The sequence below is a fragment of the Berghia stephanieae genome, chromosome 3 (genome assembly GCF_034508935.2).
Source record: "Berghia stephanieae isolate SIO BIC M18660-M18661 chromosome 3, UCSD_Bste_1.3, whole genome shotgun sequence".
NCBI classification, from domain to species: Eukaryota; Metazoa; Mollusca; class Gastropoda; order Nudibranchia; family Aeolidiidae; genus Berghia; species Berghia stephanieae.
In genome coordinates, this window is record NC_088362.1 from 50,460,225 (window position 1) to 50,481,343 (window position 21,119).

At 34.9% G+C, this 21,119-nt stretch overlaps 2 protein-coding genes across 3 annotated transcripts in view; one reads left to right on the forward strand and one right to left on the reverse strand.

Annotated features, from left to right (window-relative positions):
* The first annotated feature begins 50 nt into the window (after positions 1–50).
* LOC144967942 (hyaluronidase conohyal-ad1-like) lies at positions 51–5,467 on the forward strand. The gene is made up of 5 exons (XM_078905741.1): positions 51–502; positions 951–1,195; positions 2,248–2,373; positions 3,340–3,541; positions 4,432–5,467. The coding sequence occupies exons 1-5, from the start codon at positions 185–187 to the stop codon at positions 5,143–5,145; spliced, it is 1,605 nt and encodes a 534-aa protein (XP_078761867.1). The 5' UTR covers positions 51–184; the 3' UTR covers positions 5,146–5,467.
* A 3,068-nt stretch (positions 5,468–8,535) lies between these two features.
* Positions 8,536–21,119, reverse strand: part of LOC144967944 (uncharacterized) — an 88,905-nt gene continuing 76,321 nt past the window's right edge. For both annotated transcript variants that reach the window (XM_078905744.1, XM_078905743.1), the window contains exons 58-68: positions 20,326–20,428; positions 19,888–19,976; positions 19,202–19,348; positions 14,382–14,535; positions 13,775–13,895; positions 12,886–13,000; positions 12,278–12,422; positions 11,685–11,806; positions 11,148–11,258; positions 10,522–10,702; positions 8,536–10,105 (exon numbers count right to left, since the gene is read on the reverse strand). In XM_078905744.1, the coding sequence (XP_078761870.1) occupies positions 9,885–10,105; positions 10,522–10,702; positions 11,148–11,258; positions 11,685–11,806; positions 12,278–12,422; positions 12,886–13,000; positions 13,775–13,895; positions 14,382–14,535; positions 19,202–19,348; positions 19,888–19,976; positions 20,326–20,428 (1,509 nt within the window). In that variant the 3' untranslated portion in view covers positions 8,536–9,884. The remainder of the gene's footprint in view (positions 10,106–10,521; positions 10,703–11,147; positions 11,259–11,684; positions 11,807–12,277; positions 12,423–12,885; positions 13,001–13,774; positions 13,896–14,381; positions 14,536–19,201; positions 19,349–19,887; positions 19,977–20,325; positions 20,429–21,119) is intronic.

Here is a 21,119-nt window from a genome sequence, read left to right on the forward strand (position 1 = left end):
TCAATCAATGAAGACAAGTTTCCGTATCTCGAGACAAATGGAACCGAAACGCGGTTTCTGTTTGTAAACAAATGTCACGCCCCCTCTTTAAACCAGATTTTATCACTCCTCTAAGAGTCGTGTGTCACAATGATTGAAAAGGAATTATACTCTTTTGTTTTGTCACAAATCTACATGGAATAAGATGGAACATTTTGGAATGTGTTTTTTCTTTGTGTCTTTATACTTTTTTTCTTCACTCAAGTATTCTTCCTCAGTTTATACTGACGCCGACGGTTGTTCAGCCTCCCCATTACTTCCAAATAGACCTTTTGTTGTGGTTTGGAATCATCCCACCTCCGTATGCGAAGATAAGGGGATTCATCTTGATTTTGACAAATGGGGAATTGTGGATAATGCTAGGGATAGATTCATTGGTCAGCAAATTGCCCTATTTTATCAACTCGGAAAATGGCCTTTTTACGACTCTAAAAATCAACCTGTCAATGGAGGACTGCCACAGGTTAGGAATTTCATCTCATCATTATCATCATCAGCATTACTAACACCTTCATATATATATATATATATATATATATATATATATATATATATATATATTTGTATATATAATGCGGCAATGTGTGTACAGTGTTCGAGTCTCACTCTGAGCGGTGCATAGTTGAATCCTTGAAAAGCCTCTTAACTCACATTCTCTCGTCGTATTCAGGTGTAAAATGATTGGCCATCAGCAACGTCATGTCTTCTCCTACATGTTAAGTGTTGCTGTTGGCTAGGGACCTCTTGACAGGCTCAATATCTCAATTAAATGTTCTTGCATTTGACATTAGAAACAAAAAAAAAATTATATTCTTCAATATTAAACTCAAGACAATTTGTAACCATAATTATTATTCATTTTCAAGCTGCTTGGCTAAAGTCTGTATCTATTATTCTTCTCTCAACCCAAGCTTTCTAATCTGCAAGCTCATTTGACAAAAATTGATGCTGACTTGAAAGCACATGTTTGGAATGCAACATTCAGTGGTTTAGGAGTGATTGATATGGAGTATTGGCGTCCCCTGTATTGGACCAATTTTGACTCAAAGTCCATTTATCAACGGCAATCCCAGGATCTGGCTAGGCAGAGGTTTCCGAGTTACAACAAGAGTCAGATTTTGGAGGAGGCCATCAAAGAGTTCAACAAGGCTGCCAGGTAAATTACTCCGGATACCTTATTAATGTCGTTGTTAAAAAAAACAAAAACAAAAAACTAAATGTCCGCTAAATGTGCTCAAAGAGTTTTACAAGGGCTACCAAGTCAAGAGCAACACGACCTGGAGGACAGGATAGTAAGGCATGAATACAATTATTTTCAACTGAGTAAACACTGTTAAATATGCTCATCTTACACCTGAGTGCAATGAAATAATATGAGTAAAGAGCTTTTCCCAAAGAGTCAACTTTGTACGCCACCCCATCCCCCAGGGTTCTAATGGAATGAAGCCTCGTTCCGACCACAAAACCACACAAATTCACCCTCAACCCTAATATCACTCTAACTGTTTTCACTTAGAGAGCAATACTGTTATGCGATTATTGATTCAATGAAGCTGCATTGTTGATACTTGATACCAGGTACTAGTCTTCTGGTGAAAAGAGGAAGGTCTTTGTCATTGCTGAATGTGTATGCAACAAATTACACAAGAAGACATTTTTGTCTCATCACAATTTTAAGGATAATTTCTTTGATTGTAAAGAAATCACGGGGATTCCTACTAAGAAAGAACTAAAGTTTGACGCATGTCTGATTTCCAATCTCCCCTCAACGTAATAATATTATTTTGTCACACTTTTATAATTTTAAAAAAATGGTTATCATAATGATACATGCTGTCACTAGTTAAACAACAATTTTTTTTTTTTTTTTTTTAAACGTCATTCAGAACTGCATTTAACGTTTATTTATGCGTGGAACCAAGTAATAGACATTAATTTGGATGTTTTCTAATTGAGATACCATTGTTGTGGAATCATTGAAATATAATCTGTGTTTGTATGAACATAATAATCACTGTATATGATCTACTACTGGGGAAAGTTTTCCATAAATCCATATACCCGTTTCATTTTGACCCCAGACAGAAAATATTGCCTAGGTCTATGTATGTATTCAGGTAAGCATGTGATTGATTCATTGTATTATTAGTGATACTATATAATTTCAGAATACAATTTTTATGTATTATAATTTGATTTTTCATCTAGAGATTTCATGAGCCAGACACTACAGAAAGTTTCCACTAAACGGCCACAGGGGAAATGGGGTTACTATCTCTTTCCGCGGTGTTTTGATGCCTCTTGCAACACAACAACTATCAGAAATAATGATAGGTATGCTCTTAAAAAATAAACAATGTAAAAATAAAAAAGATGATGATGATGATAATGATGATGATGACAATAATAGCAGTAGTAGCGGTGGTGGTAGTAGTAGTAGTAGCAGCAGCAGTAGCAGCAGCAGCAGTAGTAGTAGTAGTAGTAGTAGTAGCAGCAGCAGCAGCAGCAGCAGCAGCAGCAGCAGTAGTAGTAGTAGTAGTAGTAGTAGTAGTAGTAGTAGTAGTATTAGTAGTAGTAGATGATGATATGTTTTTAGATAAAATACAGTACAGCTCGCGTACAATGGCTTCGGTTCCAACAGGATCTTGGCTACAATGGGAAATTTAATAATCCCCATTCTACGGCTTATATAATTCATATAAATCATGCATGGCTATAATGGGAAAATATTTCTTGGAACATGGTTACAATGGGGGTTTGAGTTGCAAGTTTAGTACCCAGAGATGGTGAAGAGCTCTATGTGAAGCCTGAGGTGAGGACTGTTCGCTACTTGAGTTTTGAAGTGCACTTAGTGGCTGTCAGTCGTGCAGTTGGAATGGGTGAAAAGCAGAGGAAAAGAGGAAGGTATAATTAACCGGTGCATTGTTCCTACCTGCCTTGTGTCCTGAAGTAAATGGAAGAGGGGTTGAGGTTTGGTGATTTGGAGGGGGGGGGGGGGGGGAAGGGATTACAGGAATAGAAGTGACAGTCACATCTGTAATTCGATATTTACTGAAGGAGGTAACTTGAAATGTGTTCCTTGTGTTTGTTTTAAAAAAATTTCCCTCAGTATTGCTTCCCTTCAAAATCTGTATGTATGGATATAACAGGACTCAGCTACAACAGATTTTTTGCTAGTCCCACTATCCCCGTTGTATCCGAGTTCCACTGTAAATAAATTGTCACATCTGGCTTCGTATATCAAGGAAAGACTAATATGTAGAACTAAACTCTACATGAAACCATCTTTATTCTCTATAGAATCAGCTGGTTGTTTCAAGAAAGTTCTGCATTGTATCCATCAATCTATTTCAAGTTGGCCACGCCAAAATCCAGCATCTCTAATCAAATAAAGCAGACACTTCATGAGGCCTTCAGAGTCAAGGCTAAATACTCATCACAAAATATTCCAGTCGTGCCTTACTCCAAATCACAGGAAGGGCCTTACAAAATGTACCAAGAGGTGAGAGGTGGCGGCTACCATTTTACCTTATGCCCTTTTTTAGATTTGATTTCGATATATATTCAAATCATATGACATGATTCACATTAATATTAATCGCTTATATATATATATATATATATATATATATATATATATATATATATATATATATATATATATATATTGGAGTGTTATTTGACATCGAAGTGTTATTTGACATCCGAGTCATGCATGCACATGTTGAGAATGAGCTACCCTCAACTTCTGTTGTGGGATTGCATCAACATGGGGGTAGGGCTAAACAGTTGTCTGAAGACAGGGACTTATCATGATGCTTAGGGATGAAATGTGGCAAACAATGAACAATCTGAATGTAAACCCTTCATCCACATAACAAAACAAAGAAATTGTCTAAACAAATAAACAGAATGTAGTTTGCATTCCCTGTTGGATGGAGTCTGAATGAAACAAAAGCCTGGTGTGCCGAGAGGAATGTGTGATACTTCATACATATTTGTAGGTCTGATGTTATGAGCTAATTGTTGTAATGGAAATTAAAATCCAAAGCAAAATATTGCCCCTTACAACAATGTTTTAAAAAATCCCATAATTATGCAATGATATCAGACTTGCTAATAAGACGTGCATGTTTTGGGGGGTAGGTCAGTGTGCAGGGAGATGAAAAACTTCAAGGAATATATATATAATTTTTTGGTATGAAAAAATAATTGATAAGTATCCTTATAAGAATAATTATTATTGTAAATTCTATTTATCTCACCAATCTCTTTTTATTTTTCTTTGCTTTTGAATGTTGTTTATAATTAATTATGCCTGTAAAAAGTGAATCATGGATAGAGTCAACAAATTGGATAAAGTGGAAAAAAATTCTTTGATTGTTCTGGCAGATGGATTTGTCACTGGCTGTGCTCCAACCAGCCAACATGGGATCCTCTGGTGTGGTTATCTGGGGAAGTTCCAGTGACGCTAGAGCCAAGAATGAGTGTCTGGTCCTCCAGGATTACATAAACAATGTGTTTGGTCCCTTCTCCAGGAATGTGACCAATTTCTTTGGGAATTGTTCTCAGCAGCTTTGTGGAGGCCAAGGCCGGTGTGTCAGGAAAGACTATGAAAGGAGATATCAGGAACATTTACGTGAAAGTGGTCGCCGTCATTGTCTGTTGCCAGATGATATACTTTTTAATGAAAGGAAAGAAAAAGCTGCATGTAATAACGTATTTGACATATCTAGGAAAAAGAACAAAACAGTGATTGAAGAAAAGAACAAGGTTTTGGGTTTTTTGGATCATATAAAAATAAAATTCCAAAGTCAGTTTAAGCTGTCTGATGAACTGAGTAAAGATTCACTGAAATTGTCAAAATCTGTAATTAACTTTTCAGTGAAATCTTTCAAAGGCAATGAAGTTGGCAATATATTTTCATCAGAAAAGGATAGTCATAATCCTGTCAATTCTAACCTTGGTGACAGCTCTGACTCTAACTCGAACCTTAATCCTATTCCTCCCATCAACACTTTCACTCCTGACTATGACTTTGACGACTATGTGTGCAAATGTTATCCAGGATACACAGGGATTCATTGTGAACACAAAAGGGTCTAAATCAAGCCTTTGCAGACAGTGTTTAACTATAAGCTAACTTAATAGTGAACTATCTTCCCCCTTGAGGGCAGTGATTGAGGTGTGACCCTGGCTTTAATGACCAAAGCCCAGGTGCATCATAATTATTGCCCCCTTAGTGAAAACAGTTAAATAAAGAAAGATATGATCTGAAAGAAATTCTCACTATGAAATAGCAGATTAGATTTTTAAAAAGAGAGTGCAAGACTTAATCTTACATAATGTATGTTGTTAGGGACAATATCTACTAGAATACTTAATTCATAAACTCAAAAGACAGACACAGACGAAGATGAAAAAAAAAGAAGAATTTAATAGGATTTATATTTTGAAGGAATTGTAGAGAACTGAAATAGAGAAGAAAAAAAAAAAGCATGGAGGTTGTTTGTAGATGCCATATGTTCCATTAAGGGCTAATAATGTATTATGGGTAATGTTTATGCTTGAATTACATATATATGTATACGCTCAAATTCATACACAAGCGTGATAACTACTATGAAGTGATAAATAAAATTTTCATCAAAGCAAATAATATTCTTGTGCGAAGGCCTGCAGTTCTCATCGTATTTTTAGATGAAATATTTTGTATATAAACAAAGTTTAATATTTCATATTTTTATTTTGAAGCATGAGACTATGTAATTTGTTTGTGCATGAGTCAATTTACCATGATTGAAATTTTCATGTCCAATTTTCTTTACTGAAGCATTATTTGGGCGATTTGCTTCTCATTTTGGGAAGGTTTTTGATAAAAATGAATAAGACAAATGTGTTTTTGCTCTCTTTATCCATTTTTTCTCCACATCTATCGTGCCATTTTAGATTGTTTACTTTTTTTTAAAAATTGCGGGCCAAATGTAAGTGATCAATTTTCCAAACCTTTTTACTTGAAAAAAACGTGTGATATATTCAACATTTTTCAAATTACAACATAATCTTTACAAACATGTAGTTTCCTCTAGATTGTTTTAACTTTTACTTATCATTTTGATTAACTTATTTTAAACAATTTTTAAATGCCTGTTTTAAAGCAATATTATTATAATCATCATCATCATCGTCACCACAAGGAACATTTTCACACGTTAAAAAAAAGTCTTAAATGATTATTTAGTTGAACATGTTGAACAGCAAGACTCTTGTCATATTATTATGTAGTGCCATGAGTTATTGCAAGATTATTTTATTGCTTTCGCCATTACAGCAGTTAGGCACTGATGATGAGGGGGTCAGGATCAAAACTTATTATGCCACACAGAAATGAATACGTATGATAAATGACTATATAGCAATTATTAATAACATTATACAGTGGAATCCTGATAAAGCCAACACCGCCGGACCAGAAATATTAACTGACTTTAAGCAAGGTTGACATAGTCTGTTATGATTGGGCATACTTAGATAAATAACAGAAAATTTGGGACCAACAAGAGGTGTTCACTTTAATCAGAAGTTGATTAGAAGAGTTGATTTTATGTGGATTCCACTGTACATTTAATGTTTTTATCTTAGCACTATTTAAACTTAAAATCATTGTATCCTTATCGAATTTTATTCCATTTTACTTTAGCCCTCTTTAGAGTTAAAAATTACTTCTTAGTCAGTTTGTGTGTTCTTTTGACTTTGTACCTTTTTATCATGACTTCCTCACATGTTGTAAATAAATTATATTTTTATCTCAACAATTATATGTAACAAGAAATTGTCAAAACTATACTAATGCATTTAATGTGCGGCTATGTGGTCTAGTGGTATGACATTCACTTTGGATCGGAAGGTCCTAGGTTCAAGTCCCACTCTGAGCAGCGCTTAGTTGACTCCTTGGAAAAGGCTCTATACTCACATCTCTCACTGTACTCAGGTGTAAAATGAGTACCTGGTAAACCTATTGTTTATGTAATCCTGGAGGACCAGACACTCATTCTTAACAGCGTTGTCTATATTGGAAAATAAATTGTAATATCACCTAACAGGTGTCATGATTCGTCCTACATGTTAAGTGTTGCTGTTGGCTAGGGACCCCGTGTAAAACGCTTTGAGCACATTTAGTGACTATTGCCCTATATAAAAGCTCAAATTAAGTTAAAGCTCAAGCTCTAATTAATTTGACAAAACATGTTGAATAGATATTATTATATATTTTTATTGAGTGTTATAATTATTCCATGACAATAATTTCATCCAGTTTTATTGTCTCTATTAGTGACCTTTAAAAGTACTATCATAGGCTTGAATTTTGATAGGATTCTTTCAATTTTTGTCCGTTCTGCTTTCACATCTTTTCTGTGGTTTGTACTGTGTGAAGATGTAAGTACAAGTATGCAGAACTTCGCATATTTCGAAATCTTAAAACACGCCATATAAGAGAGTAAAGGTATTTATACCATGGAATTTGTAGCACCCCTATCCCCAATGACACTGGGTTTTTTTGTTTGTGTATTAAGTAGATTTATAACTAGTAAAACAGTGATATATTACTTCAGACAGAAGCTGCACCTATTCAAAAACATATATGAAACGAATGAAAAAAAATATTCCACATAATGTGCCTGTAAAGTCATGTAAAGAATAATACAACAATTATCCTGTCTGTACTCTTTGCTCGTGTTCCTTATTTTCATTTATTGCATATGTGGGTGAAAAGTGAGAAGACATGGCTACCTAATATTTGTCTGTGGGCTGGAAAGATTTTTGTTGGGGCTGTGGTGGCCGAGTGGTTAAGGCATTGCACTGTGATCCGAAAGGTCCCAGGTTCGAGCCCTGTTTCAGGCACTTTCTTTTTTTTCATTGGGCAAGATTATTAACCCCAATTTGCTCACTTGGACAACATGGGTGATTCCTGTTTGCTGGATTATCTACATTCCTTTATGGAATGCCTAGACGATGGGATCTTATGATGCCGTGGTGGAAGGGTGTAATTTAAAAAGAATTGTGGTTGCCGATCAGGGGTGGGGGATGGGGAGTTGAGTGGGACATGGAATGTATCCCATCATATCACTGATTCTCCTCTATATATAACTTTTTGGATCAAATTAATATCAGGGTCACTTGCTGTCTAAATTTATAGAAATTGTCTCCAGCCTTATGACAGCTCCACAGTCTGAGAGATGTAATTGTACGATGTTTTTGTGTGGTTGGACTCGTTCATTTTTAAGGCAACTAAAATTGTTTGCAAATTGAGAACACAGATAACTTATCAATAACGATAAGATGGTATTTACAGGTTCAGGAAACAGATTGCATAATACCATTTTGAATGCTGCTATGGAATGGAATTTGATAAATCTGTAACAATTTCACAGCAGCATTTTTTGTTTGTTATTCCATATTCATCTCGCTCACCAAATAATTTCAAACAAAAGTGAATTTGATAGAAATACAATTTTATTATTCCTAAATTACAAAAGGTATAGCATACACTTTGTGTTGTTAGCTTTACACAACGGCATATGAGCTATATATTATATTGTAATATGTTTATTATATATCAAAAAACTAAAAAATATAAGGAAGGTAATAATAATACTGACACTGGTATGACATTATATGAACTAGGACAAGGGTATAAGTTGTTATCATAATCTCATTTAAAAATCACTGATTGGATTCTCTGTAGACATTAAATAATACAAATGTTTTGTCTACGATGTAAGGACACTTCAATATAAATGATTGAAAATGGTGGATCCAAAAGGATAAGGCACTGGTTAACATTACAATTGGAAGAAAGAGCAGCTCATATGTCATCACTGGTAACTGAAATGTTGATATTTTTACAACAGCACTCCAAAGAAAAGCTTTCCATTCTTACTCACTTGTCTACGCATGCAAACATATTTACATCTTTTCTCTTTCTCTCCCAGTCTATCTACATGAGTGAAAACATAAAAAAAAATATTAATATTAAATACTCTTCAATCAAAGCAGTTGCTCATACTCTTCCAAACAATTGTGCGTCAACAAATCATCATGACTGTCAACGGCACCCGATTCAATTGGTTTCTGCTGCCTTTAATGAGTTAATAATGCTCATTAGAAAAACGAACTATATATTTTTTAGCGTTGATATAAATTTAGAGTATAAATAATACAAAATTCAATTTAATTGACTATGAATCTCAAAAGATAAAAGTGGAAAAGTTGGCATGAAAAACTTGTTAGTTAATGAAATTCTGTTCTTCTCAAGAATAGCTAGTGTATGCGATGTTTTATTATCCTAGAAATCTTGAGATTACATTTGATTTTATCGTAGACAATTAATATGATAAACATACTTGATAATCATTTTTAAGCATAAATTTAAACTATGGAAGACGTCTAGAATTTTCCATTTAAAAAATCGAAATAGAAGGGAATGAAGAGTACTACAGCTGTGACTAGAGACATTTTAATGGAATAAAAAGTTAGAATATGGGTCACCATATTTAGTTGCGTGATGTATACAAGCTTTAGCCGAATGAATTTCATGTGGCATTTGTTTTATGGTGTCAATTTCATGTTGATATTTTCTAGTTGTCATCCATGGTTTGACATCATACATCATGACAAACCTTTGTATTTACATAGAAATTTTAATCCAAAGAAGTAACAATATTTCAATTTGGAGACAAGAATTTACAAACAAAAGTATTGACAAATTTGACTGTACAAAAAATTAAATTATACAATATCTTAAACCAGGAATTATTAATAAGTTTCTCTAAATAGATCCAGACCTAATTCTTGACATGAGGCAAAAATGGACAAGCATCAGGTGATATACAATGGCCGTCGTGTAAAACTTTGTCAGCTGTACATTGGCAGCTGGGGACACAGGGCTTGAAGCAGGTCTCTGTCCCATTCCTGTTAGGATCCACTTGACTGTTCTCACATGTCCTGGGACACACAGGGCCACACTCATCAAACACTAGACCTTTACTGACATCGCAATCAAAAGCTGAAAGGAAGAGTTTACATCGAACATGACATCAATGTCATAATTATACATCTTAAAATGGTTGTGACAAAAAGTTTTGTTCGTGTAGCATGTGACGAAAATAAAGTGTTTCTTCTTTTCTTAAAATAAAAAACAAAAACAAACAAAAAACGAACTCAATTAAAGAACTGAAGGCATACCATGAGAAACAGTTGAAGGTGATGCTGACTAAAAAGTAGGGTCATGTAAATGATTTCAACCATATTTTTGGTTACTACATTTATTTTAAAATGAGCAAATAGTTTGATTCTTTATAAAATTTAAGTATTGAAATAATTTTGTTCTTGCAATTTTTTACATCCACATTTACGGGTGATTGGAAATATTGTGTATTTTGTATGTAAAAGTAAATACAATAATGGAAAATCCAAACTCACCACACAGATTTTGTGTCCGCCATTCCACCCTGACACCCATTCTGGCACATTCTCTAGCATAGGTTGTCACGATGTCACACAGGCACTTGGGCTCCTCCAAGCACACACACAGGTCATAGACACAAGAAGAGAAATATGGCTCTGGCGATACAACACGATGGCATCGGGAGAATGCTTTACTCTGGAAATAGTGACAATATAATTTCTTTTTTAGTAAGCTATTTCAAAAGCCTGTCCTAAAATGAAATGATGCAGAATTACGAAATGCATTGAATATGGTTTTAAGTGTAGGAATATGCTATATAAACGTTACTAATTAATTTTATTTTTTTTGGTACTATCCTGATTTAATATTATGTTTTTCTTTTTATTATTTTCAATCAGGACACATCAAGTAGAAAAAAAAAGAGGAGAGAATGAAATACAGAAACATATTTTGCCCTCATATTCGGTGTCACTAAGCACAACTGATAAAAATGCCAAATTGTCCATTGTACATCAGAAGTGTTAGAATATTAAATACCATTCAATTACATGTATAGTAATTTATGGCTTTTGCTATATAAAAATATGATTTTGGCCCTGCTTTATGTCGTAAACACACATGAATATCTGCAATGACACACCTGTAGTACAGCACATTTGGCTGTGGCCATTTTCCTCAACCTGTATCCACCACTGACACACGGATCCAAATCTCTGGCATCTTGACAAGTCTCTCCAATCTGGCTAGTTGCCTGGACGACCAATAAGGAGTATTAAAGGTGAAGGAATAACATTGTCATTAAAAAAAATTCCATCATCGTTTTCATCATCATTGATAACTTTATGAAAGCAAGAACAGTCAAACATTATGCAAGCCTTCCTTGGTCATATTCATGATTATATTACTAAAAGATGTATAAGATCAAACAATAAAGAAAAGGAACGGGCAATTAAAGATGGTAAGAATACGATAAATCAGTCTGGATCCAGCAAAAATGCTCGTATCCTACTCATATGTTAAAAAAAATTGTATCTGTCTATTTCTTGTTACAAAGATAAATCTGACTAAGAAATAACAATGGGAGCACAACACTACCTGCAATTGGAGCTGGAAAATGATAAAATAACAGATATCACAGTTAAAACATGAAGACTCGTACAGTCCTATCTTTTCCTACCTTCCAGCTGTTTCCAAATGTGGCAGGAGAATTTGTAATTTGCCCAGCTTTGGTTCTTAAGTCATCCTGGGGGAAACCGTTGAAGTTACCACATAAACCACACAGGCGCCTTTTATATGAGCCTGGAAAAAATATTGTTGTATTATTGTAGCTGGCAATACAGTTCATCATCATAATGCTCATGGAATTCACAACGCTTTTCAATTCCTCCTTGAAGCAGAATGTAAGCAATAATAATATACCAATTTTTATATTGCCTTGTGCCATTTAAAGTACCTTGTAAGACGTCCCAATTTAAATATTGTCATCAAAGCTGCAACAGCTGTAAACTGTAAAGAGGGTGGTAAGTCTGTAACGTTCATCTTTTTCTTAGATTTCTTAATGCAGATTGAAAGAACTTCCTGGTTTACATCTGCTCTTTTTTTGGTAACCATTAGGATAAATATCTCATCTTTAGATTTAGAACATTATTTCTAATGTTCCCATGCATTCAATATGGATTATTCAGCATGGTATAAGCAAATCCGGAATTTTTTATTTTTTTTTAAACTGTACCTAAACCATATAATCCAAATTTTAACCCAATAACCTACCTGGTACAATAACTTCTCCATAGCTTGACCCGTCCCACAGAACTCTGAGGCCAATTTGTGTAGACAAAAGAACCATACTTCCGGATAGTTCTATCTGGATGTGAGGCTCAAATAAGAATGGCAAATCTACCGACTGGCCATTCACCTGGAAAGTATCAGGAAATGGAAATATGACTATTAAATTCAATGAAGGAACAACGCAAAATTAACTACCACTATTACTAGCTATTACAACAGCTACTACTACTACTACTACTACTACTACTAACACTACTACTACTACCACTACGACTACCATTACGACTATTACTACTACTACTACTACTACTACTACTACTAACATTGTTACATACTGCTTAATACCACCACCACCATCACTACTGCAACAACAACTACCACTACTACTACTACTACTACTACTACTACTACTACTACTACTACTACTACTACTACTACTACTACTACTACTACTACTACTACTACATAACTATTCACTACATTTTTCATTCTTTCTTTTGGATATGCAGCATCAACAATACTGCACAGTCTGAGTGAGGCAGCCGAAGAAGAAGATGTCTTTAGATAATCAGCATTGACCTCTTTCTTACCTTGACCTCATTCTGTTGCATCAACTCTACAGTCGACCCGGCCACAATTACTGTCATGTTTTGGGCCCATGAAACTTCCCCTCTGGCACCCCGGTTGTCATGTTGGACTTCCACTCTGAAGCACAAAGAACAAACTCATGTGTCTAAAATATCCATTTACATACAAACACACACAGGGACACCGCACAATGACATAGGGCTACAGTGCACATTTTGTATCACAAGTTAGCTACATAATTTTGAAAAATTATATTTGTTTCTTAAATAAAAGTATGTCATTGTCAGGGTAACCTATGACCTTTAAATGGTGCATATACTATGCTCTTGACACATTATAATAAAATGAAATAACATGTAACAAGTTTGAGATACTTTAACAAAATTGTTCATTGACAACATACAAAATTTACATTCATAAATCCAATAGGAAGATAAATTACTTGTAAATATATTTGCTAAATGATTAATCACAAGGCTGCTAGCACAAATGGGTGACTTCAGTTTTCTTAAGGTAAATATAAAATAAATTTGTTTCTCTTGCACAACAATTGCATAAGAGTACAAAAATAGGCACTAGTTGAAAATCTAGTCAACCCTATCATAGGGAGAAAGGACATTCGTTTCTAGTTTACAAAAAGGTTTATAACTATTTACAAGACCAATCGTGTATAAATGGTCATTCACATTAAAATAGTGCTTGAAGTTGTAAGGTTACTTGTACAAAAAGGATGCCTGACGAACGGTGTGGTGAACTGTATGAAATGAAAATTTATTACCATATGGCAGACTGAGGGAAAGATTGAAGAATATTGATATGCAATAAGCAAGCTGAAACTTTGAAAATGCTCTTTATAAATAAATGTGCATGTTTATTCGGTAAGAAACCAACCTGAATGAGTCATTGTCACAGTCGGCAGCCATAATATATCTACAAATCCCCTGGAAATGGAGGGTGGCTCCATCAAATGTTCTGTAGTGGGGATCTCCAAACACTAGACACGTGCCAGGCACTGAAGAGAGGAATGTAAAACATTCAGAGAAATTTCTTTTCTTTTCTGCTTCGTTTGAGTTGCATGTGCACAAAGCCTTTGTGTTCTTTTCGTAAGATCATCATTGATAATATTTGCAATGGAATTGTGTGATATATCTATTGTCCAGCCGATCTGAGCTTAAGTTGTGATGTCAAAGACTAGAAAAATAACTTTTTAAATTCATATATTCCAGCCATAAATACAATCAACTAAAAGCAATTCATATTGGTTTAATTATGGTAATTAGATTAATGCTTAATTGTCAAGAGTTCAAAATAATCTATGAAAAAGGCAACCATAATGTTTTCAGCCAATCAGGGTTTTTTTCTTCTTTCTTTAGGGGTGTTCAGGGTTTTTTTTCCCAGTTGAATCGATTTTCACTGCATTTAATTTGATCTTCTAAAACATTTTTTATAAGAAAAGAATAGCTGGCTATTTCCATAAATAGCTAAATAGATAACTCACGTTTTTGACACACTGGGCAACACTGGCCTGGTGAGTTGACTGGTATTTCATCTGACGGGCATTCTGTGTGCTGACAATGCTGGACATGGCAGGACACACTGCCACCCTGACATTGACATGAGGTACATTCATCTACCATCCAAGTGGATCCGGGCTGCGATGGAATATGTAATTAATATCATTGGACACGTTCAATTACTTAATTACTTTTCACATCCAACTACAATTAACTTAAAAATGAGAATACTGTATGACTCCAGTTTTTAAAAGTTATTCAACTATAACTGCATCACATTGTCAATTACTGGCAAAAAAAGTTAAGTTGCATAGTAATTTAGTGAGTATATTATTACACATGTTATGTGTGTAGTTGCCTAACAGGCAAGATGTGTTTTTGTTGTTGTGGCATTTCTCTTCAATTTTTACCGATTTCAAGGATTTACACTTCTTTTTTCAATTCAATTTTTATTCAAGGATTTTTGTACAATACGTAAGATACCATTGTGATATTGCTTTAATTAAATTTTATACGGTTTCGACATCATTTTTATCGAAATTGTTTCGGACTATTTTACAATGTTTCACCAAGACCCCGCCATTTTTACTCGTTCTCACAACCAATTTTTACTGTCGGCTGTCGTTGGACTTTTATTCACCCTGCGCTTTTATTGTTTACAAATTGAAAACACACACTCCTACCTCAAACGTGAACACCATTACAATCAACAAAAGGTTGTCTGTAAACGGGGTGGTCGACGTAAACAACATGTTATTGAAACAACATTCCCGCGACGTCCAGTGAACTGTCATCGTTCAACTCGACCACTACAGATGTTAACAAAAATATTGACAAATGACACAAGACCAAGTCATGGAAATCATAACATTTGTATTGGCCATATTAACGCACAATCATCGAGAAACAAGACATTCGATATAATCGATGTCATAGATCAACACGATATCGATATTCTATATATAACTGAAACATGGTTGCGTCAGTTCGGTGATGAACCTATAATGAAAGAAATGACACCTCCTGGCTACAAGATGGAATCGTTCCCAAGAAATGGACGATCAGGAGGGGGGATCGCCATCATATACAAACACGCTCTTTCTTCTAAAATACAAAACAGGCCAATTTCGTTCAAAAGTTTTGAGTGTGTCCAACCCACATTGACCTACCCTCAAATTTCATTTTTAATCACTTGTATCTACAGACCACCCCCAAGCAAAAAGAACAAACTGAGACAGAATGAATTTGCTGACGAATTTTCTGATTTTGTATCAAAAGACACATCAGATTAGCGAACGGCGATTTTAATATTCAGTTTGATGTTGATAAGAATAGTCTCGTTAAAATTATAAAAAAATATGCTGAATGAACATGGCCTGACTCAGTTAGTGACCTCTCCAACTCAAAGATCGGGGCACATCTTGGACTGATTCATCACTGATACACCCTCGCTTGTTGAATCAATTAAAAACATCAAAAAAGAAATTTCAGACCACAATCTGATTCTGGCAACTTTCAAATCCATCAAAGAGAAAGCAAAGAAAGTCAAGATAGTGTCTAGGGATACTAAAAGAATAGACATTAGTTCCTTCAAAAATAATCTGTCAGAGGAACTAGGAAGAATGGATATACCATCAGCACAGAAAACGGACAACGTACTGCGCAACGTCATCGACAGGCATGCGCCAAAGACAACTAGAATAATAAATTCCAGGAAACCGTCTCCGTGGTTTAACCAGAGTGAAAAAATTGCCAAAAGGGAAAAGAGGAATGCAGAGGCATCGTGGAGAAAATCGGGCCTTGAGATTGACCGGCTGATATATATAGCAAAAAAGCATAAGTATAAAACCACCTGCAAAAGAGCAAAAAGAAACTATTATAACACGAAACTATCATCAGTGAGGGACACTAAGGAATTTTTCTCTGTTTCAAAGGAACTTTTAGGGGAAGAAAAGGGCATGTGTCTACTCACTAATATCCCGGTAGAAAAACAGCCGGATGTATTTTCAGATTTCTTTTCGGGAAAAATATCAAAGATTCGGAACAATTTGGACCTCGTGCAAAATGAAGATATAAATTTCCACGCTTTTTCGGGTTCACAGGGATTCTCTTGTTTTAAAGAAACAACTGAAGAAGAGATTTCTAAAATAATTTGTTCATCTTCCTCGAAGTCATGTGATTTAGATCCTTTACCAACTAATATTTTGAAATTATGTCTTCCTGAATTGTTACCTTGCATAACTCATATTATAAATCAGTCACTTATCTCAGGACAAGTCCCAGATATCTATAAACATGCAATTGTAAAGCCTCTCATAAAAAAGCAAAATCTCGATGTAAATGACCTTAGTAACTACCGTCCCGTCTCAAATCTGCCATTTCTTTCCAAAATCCTTGAAAAAGTTGTACTCAGACGTCTTTCACAACATCTCCATGAAAACAATCTATGGGAAAAATTTCAGTCAGCTTATCGTTCTTACCACAGCACAGAAACTGCTCTGTGCTGTGTTGCGAGTGATTTGCTTGATGTTTTAGATAAAGGTTCTGTTTCCCTTCTGACATTGTTAGACCTTTCGGTGGCGTTTGATACTATTGATCACGGTATTCTCATTAAACGACTTAATATAACTTTTGGCTTGTCTGGGACTGTCTTGCAGTGGTTTGAATCTTATTTAGATGGCAGAAAGCAACAGGTTATGATTTTAGATAAACTTTCTTGTCAACATACATTGTCTTTTGGTGTTCCTCAAGGCTCTGTTTTGGGTCCAATTCTTTTTGTTTTGTATACTTCTCCATTATCTAATGTCATCACTGGTCATGGGCTGCGCTATCATCTCTATGCAGATGATACGCAACTTTATGCTACTGATAAAACTAAAAATCTCGAAAATATTGTGAAACGTGTGGAAGAATGTGTGACGGATGTAAAAGAGTGGATGGATGCAAACAAGTTGAAAATGAATGAGTCAAAGACAGAAGTGATGATTGTGGGAAATAGAGGGCAGTTGAAGGTGAATGATGGTCTTGAGGTGTTGATTGGGGGTGAAAAGATCAAAGTTTCAAAGACTGTGAAAAATTTGGGTGTCTATTTTGATTCAGAAATGAGAATGTCAGCTCACATTTCTGCTCTCTGTAAATCTTTATACTTTCAATTGAAGAAAATCAGTTCGATCCGTCAGTATATTGCAATTGGAACATGTAAAACATTGGTTGTTTCCCTCATTTTTTCGAAACTAGATTATTGTAACTCCCTGCTTGTCAACTTGCCTCAGGCTTCTATTAAACAATTACAACTACTGCAAAACAGTGCAGCAAGATTAGTTTTTGGCAAAAAAAATTTGATCATGCAACCCCTTTGTTGGCCTCTCTCCACTGGTTGCCCATTGAAAAGCGCACATATTACAAAGCAGCGTGTCTTGTTTATAAGTGTTTGACTGGTATAGCACCGGCATATCTCACAGATCACGTGGTCATGTGTAAATTTGAAAATTACACTTTAAGATCATGTAATGACCAAACGAAAATTTCGGAAAAAAGATCAAAAACTAAATTTGGTGATAGATCGTTTGCTTGTTTCGGCCCCAAGATTTGGAATGAACTACCACGTGATCTGAGGGAGTGCAAGTCTTTACCTACCTTTAAAAAGAATCTCAAAACACATTTTTACTCTATTTGTTTTTATTGACTCTATGAATCCTTGATTTCGCTATGAATTATTATGATTTTTTTTTCTTCACTTAAAATTGATATTTATATTGTAAAGTGCCCAGAGCTTGTGTTTTACACGAGAATGAGCGCTATATAAATGTGTATTATTATTATTATTATTATTGAACAATTAATACTGAAAACATAAAAACAAAACTATATAACAAAAAAAATAAAGATAACATCATAACAAAACAAATATTTTAGACCCAATTCTGATGACACCAGATTTATTTCGAACAGATCTTCATTTTGGAGTAAACACAAGTTCTTTCAATCGATGAAATCGCCACTTCTATGTTTGCTTCCATTATTTTACTTTCTGTTGCAGATTATGTTGATCCAGCTGTCAAAATACTGCTGGGTGGACAATGGGGTCAAACAAAATGCAATCGAGTGAATTGAGAGTTCTAGTCATTAAGGTACCCTCTCCACTCATTAAGAAATGCATAAAGTATTTGTCATTGTAAAGGTAGTTTCTTAGGCCAAGGTCACACTGCGAGTGAAGCAAGCGAAGTGGGTGGGACAGAGCGGAACAAGAACATAAAAAAACAAATATAAAGAAGTGACTGGCATATCAGTAGCAAAGCAGAGCGGAGCGAGATATTTGATCATTTTTCTTTGCTCGATGCACACATTGTCTCCAGTCTACACAGCAGACTCTGAAAGAAATGATTACACATTAGCATTACATAAAGCATGGATCGCTTTGAATCGTTTGCTTCCCATCGCTCTCAGTGAAGCCACATAAGTAAATCACTTTGCTTCACTCGCAGTGTGGCCTTAGCCTTAGGCATGTGGGATAACACATTTTTACAAATTAAAATTGGTTTTGATAAAACCTTTCGACCGTGTGATAACCATCACATCAAATGTTTGGCTTTATACTCAAAGAATTAGAAAATAAAATTACAATTTGAAAAATTTCAGTCTCTGGTAAAAAATCAAATACATTTTCCTACTTTTAGTATTAAATAGATACAGACACAATTTGCTATGATCAACTGTCTCCTTTATAAAACTAGACGTACAGATTATGTGTGTATCTGAAAGGCTATGAAACTGTAAATTAAACTACACAGTTGTGTTGTTTCACCTGATGTGTTGCTCCTTGGTATTGACACATGGCATCTGGTACAACTTGACAAGAGTGACAACATTGTCCTTCCAAGATAACAGCAGTCTCCATACCTTGACAGGACAATTGCGGACATTTCTGGACATCACATTGGATCTCACTGTCCTGCGAATGTGAAGAAGTAGAAACCTTTGTGATTTTTGGGTCTATACTTATTATTATAGTGAGTCAGACCAACCAGGCCAATAAAGTCAAAGATTACCCTGATCTCTGCAGTGTGAGATAGTAACTGGAAATCGGTATTTTTAATTGCGACATTAAAAAAAAAAAATGTTTTTAGGCGAGCATCTACTTCATTGCTCTAATGATGCAATTGACGTTGTATCTTGTGGCATTCTTTTTCTTCTGGACGTTGCCAGATGAATAAACACTTTTTATTGTGTATTTAAAATCGGATTGAATGGTGTTGAGAATCAAAAAGTGTTTTAAATGATCCTTAACATTTTTTGGTATTATATATATATTATATATATTATATTTGGCTGTTATAATTTTGTTTTATTTGACAGGTTTCTGTGACGGTTTTCATACAATCTGAAATTAATATTAGTCCCCATATCTTGGCTTTCAAACAAAACACGGGACAACTTTAATTATTATATAACACTCTGATTCCAAATTACAGATACCTTTCAATGTCTTACCTTACAGGTACATCTAATGCAGGGATCATCTACAGCCGACCAGGTCTCTCCTTCATTAAAGAATTTGGCTGACGTCACATCAAAACAAGCTGTTGAGGGAAACGTTCCACTTAGAAATTATCACTATAAAATGATTGGCTGTTTTACAATCACAAAACTATTTACCAAAAATGGCGATTATGGTTTGCAGAATCTAAATGTCACTTCTTCTTCCCCTCCAATATTCCAGGATCAAATGATCTCCACTCTCACTATACATGGGTATAATCTCAATGAATTGTGAAGTTAAAGGAGAGGGAAAAAGACCTGACGCAGTCATATAACATCTTTAATTGATTTTGTTGAAAACGCTTAAATGATTCAGAGAGGCTTGTGTAAATAAACTATCGAATGTTAGTATTTATTTCTTTATTGAAACCTTCTCTGAGTAAGCCATACCAGGACAACGAGGACAACACTTGTCTTTGGAGTAAATGTGTAGATCTGGGGGGCACTCCAAGCCAGGACATTTCTCTCTAGTACACACCCACATGAAGTCTTCCTGGAAATGAGACACAAATAGAGGGCACATAAAGGAATAAAAGGATGTCGCCAAGAAAGTAAAGAATGAATGTTTTTAAAAAACAAAACTACAACACAAAGGAATTCTGAATGTTTAGCCCGCATTCAGGTTCTGAGCAGATAGTTTATTGTGTCGATGACTTATACCAGCATCCATATATTGTTGACAAAAATTTTTTTAATTTATTTTTGGGATGGGGGAGGGGGGGGGGGGGAGTGGGTTAGAGAGGATGGGTTGAGGAGGGAAGTGACAACACTTGTGCCATTTCGATGTTATTTCGGAGTGTGAAAATGGAAAATGACAGTACAATTTTATTTATATGATTCATAAACTATAAAATTACCAATGGTCAAATAAATGCTAATAAAGGCTGTGTAATAGAAATAATTTGGAGAAAAAATTTTTTTCACATGAACTATCGTATATTCAAATAGTGAGATATAATTAGTCAAAGACCACTTAATAACTTTTATTTACAATCAATAAATCTCAATCACATTTTCCAGAACATGAACATTACGATGAAAGTCATCTTTAACTAGAATATTTAAGGACATGGCACAAGACTGTCAATGCTGGAAATATTTAATAACTGAATTGGTGACTGCAGCAGAGGCATTTCAGTCAGCGGACTAATGAGCAAAAAGCCCCTAAGTGACGTTAGTCACAT

Coding starts and splice junctions, on each gene's coding strand:
- LOC144967942 (XM_078905741.1), top strand. CDS start 185: ATGGAACATTTTGGAATGTGTTTTTTCTTTGTGTCTTTATACTTTTTT. Junction 503..950: donor TCAATGGAGGACTGCCACAG/GTTAGGAATTTC, acceptor TCTCAACCCAAG/CTTTCTAATCTGCAAGCTCA. Junction 2,374..3,339: donor ACTATCAGAAATAATGATAG/GTATGCTCTTAA, acceptor TATTCTCTATAG/AATCAGCTGGTTGTTTCAAG.